Below are 2500 nucleotides of genomic sequence, written 5' to 3' on the forward strand. Positions count from 1 at the left end.
ACCTCCTCCTCACACCTCTTCATCACACCTCCTCCTCATCACATCTCCTCCTCACACCTCCTCATCACACCTCCTCCTCATCACACCTCCTCCTCACACCTCCTCCTCACATCTCCTCTTCATCACACCTCCTCCTCACACCTCTTCATCACACCTCCTCCTCCTCACACCTCCTCCTCCCCCAATGGGAGGACGGGGATAGCTCTGAGCTCTCCACCAATGGGAGGACGGGGTTAGCTCCGCCCTCTCATCAATGGGAGGACAGGGTTAGCTCTGAGCTCTCCACCAATGGGAGGACGGGGTTAGCTCTGAGCTCTCCACCAATGGGAGGACGGGGTTAGCTCCGCCCTCTCCACCAATGGGAGGACGGGGTTAGCTCTGAGCTCTCCACCAATGGGAGGACGGGGTTCACTCTGAGCTCTCCACCAATGGGAGGACGGGGTTCACTCTGAGCTCTCCACCAATGGGATGGCGTTGTCGAGGTTACGTACCTGTCACCTGTTTGTCAGGCAGGCCGGGGATGGCGATGGCCGACCCAAACTTCTCCAGCAGCCGCTCGTACAGCCAATCAAAATGCTTGTAGCGGTGATTGACAGGTCGTTGGGTACTCTGCGACAGGAAACACAATACTGCTCTGTGATTGGACACTGCTGCAACAGGAAACACAATACTGCTCTGTGATTGGACACTGCTGCGACAGGAAACACAATACTGCTCTGTGATTGGACACTGCTGCAACAGGAAACACAATACTGCTCTGTGATAGGACACTGCTGCAACAGGAAACACAATCCTGCTCTGTGATTACATAGCAGATCTACAGAGTTTGTTGTGTACGGTCATTCTAAACCCTGTGTTGTTTCCCGTAGACATTGGAGCCTGGGAGGGGACCTTCAGTGTATATAGTACACTATATAGTATCTATTATAGTATGTGGTTACCGTGGGGATGACCTGGTACTCTATATAACTCTTCAGTGTATATAGTACACTATATAGTATAATGGGTGGTGTATATAGTCTCTATTATAGTATGTGGTTACCGTGGGGATGACCTGGTACTCTATATAACTCTTCAGTGTATATAGTACACTATATAGTATAATGGGTGGTGTATATAGTATCTATTATAGTATGTGGTTACCGTGGGGATGACCTGATACTCTATATAACTCTTCAGGCCGTACATCTTGGATCCCTTCTTGGGGTCCGTGACCTCACAGTCCAGGGGGCTCTGGGGGTACAGCCAGACGGGCCCCACCTCCCCCATCTGGGGGAGAGGGGGGAGAGACCGTTAGAGAGTGGGAGGAGCCAGAGGGGCAGCCTCCCCCACCTTGGGGAGAGGGGGGAGGGACCGTGAGGATGGTGGGGGGGAGGGGGGAGAGGCCGTGAGGAGGGAGGGGGGGAGAGACCGTGAGGAGGGAGGGGGGGAGGGGGGAGAGACCGTTAGAGGGAGGGGGGGGGGGGGGAGAGACCGTGAGGAGGGAGGGGAGGGGGGAGAGACCATGAGGATGGAGGGGGGGAGGGGGGAGAGACCGTGAGGTTGGAAGGGGAGAGGGGGGAGAGACCGTGAGGAGGGAGGGGAGGGGGGGAGAACGTGAGGAGGGAGGGGGGAGGGGGGAGAGACCGTGAGGATGGAGGGGGGGAGGGGGGAGAGACCGTGAGGAGGGAGGGAGGGGGGGAGACCGTGAGGAGGGAGGGGGGGAGGGGGAGAGACTGTGAGGAGGGAGGGGGGGAGGGGGAGAGACCGTGAGGAGGGAGGGGAGGGAGGGAGGCCGTGAGGAGGGAGGGGAGGGGAGAGAGACCGTGAAGGGGGAGGGGGGGAGGGGGAGAGACCGTGAGGAGGGAGGGGAGGGAGGAGAGACGGTGAGGAGGGAGGGGGGAGGGGGGGAGACCGTGAGGAGGGAGGGGGGAGGGGGGAGAGACCGTGAGGAGGGAGGGGGGGAGGGGGAGAGACGGTGAGGAGGGAGGGGGGGAGGAGCTGAATGCTGTTTTGACCAATCAGAAGCCAGGACAGTGACTCACGTAGATGGGCAGCAGGTTGGTCCCTCTCGGGGGGGGGGCCAGGAGGAAGACCTCCGGGTTGGGGGTCTTAGAGAAGGGGAACCTGGGGGGAGTTACGGCTCTGTGAGTGGGTGGGGGCGTGAGTGTGTGTGTGTGTGTGTGTGTGGGTGTGGGTGTGTGTGTGTGTGTGTGTGTCTAAGTGTTTTTTGTGTGTGTGTCTGTGTGTGTGTGTGTGTGTGTGTGTGTGTGTGTGTGTGTGTGTGTGTGTGTCTGTGTGTGTGTGTGTGTGTCTGTCTTTGTGTGTGTGTATGTGTCTGTGTGTGTGTGTGTGTGTGTGTATGTGACTGTGTGTGTGTGTGTGTGTGTGTGTGTGTGTGTGTGTGTGTGTGTGTGTGTGTGTGTGTCTGTGTGTGTGTGTGTGTGTGTGTGTGTGTGGTGTGTGTGTGTGTGTGTCTGTGTGTGTGTGTGTGTGTGTGTGTGTGTGTGTGTGTGTGTGT

The 2500-nt window shown here is 57.6% G+C and overlaps 1 protein-coding gene across 2 annotated transcripts in view; it reads right to left on the reverse strand.

The window, feature by feature from the left end:
- LOC115541901 (sorting nexin-9) overlaps nucleotides 1–2500 on the reverse strand; it is a 23168-nt gene that overhangs the window by 12922 nt on the left and 7746 nt on the right. For both annotated transcript variants that reach the window (XM_030353826.1, XM_030353825.1), the window contains exons 7-9: nucleotides 2025–2106; nucleotides 1144–1269; nucleotides 492–609 (exon numbers count right to left, since the gene is read on the reverse strand). In XM_030353826.1, coding sequence (XP_030209686.1) covers nucleotides 492–609; nucleotides 1144–1269; nucleotides 2025–2106 — 326 coding nt within the window. The remainder of the gene's footprint in view (nucleotides 1–491; nucleotides 610–1143; nucleotides 1270–2024; nucleotides 2107–2500) is intronic.

This window comes from Gadus morhua, chromosome 4, assembly GCF_902167405.1.
Source record: "Gadus morhua chromosome 4, gadMor3.0, whole genome shotgun sequence".
Classification (NCBI taxonomy): Eukaryota; Metazoa; Chordata; class Actinopteri; order Gadiformes; family Gadidae; genus Gadus; species Gadus morhua.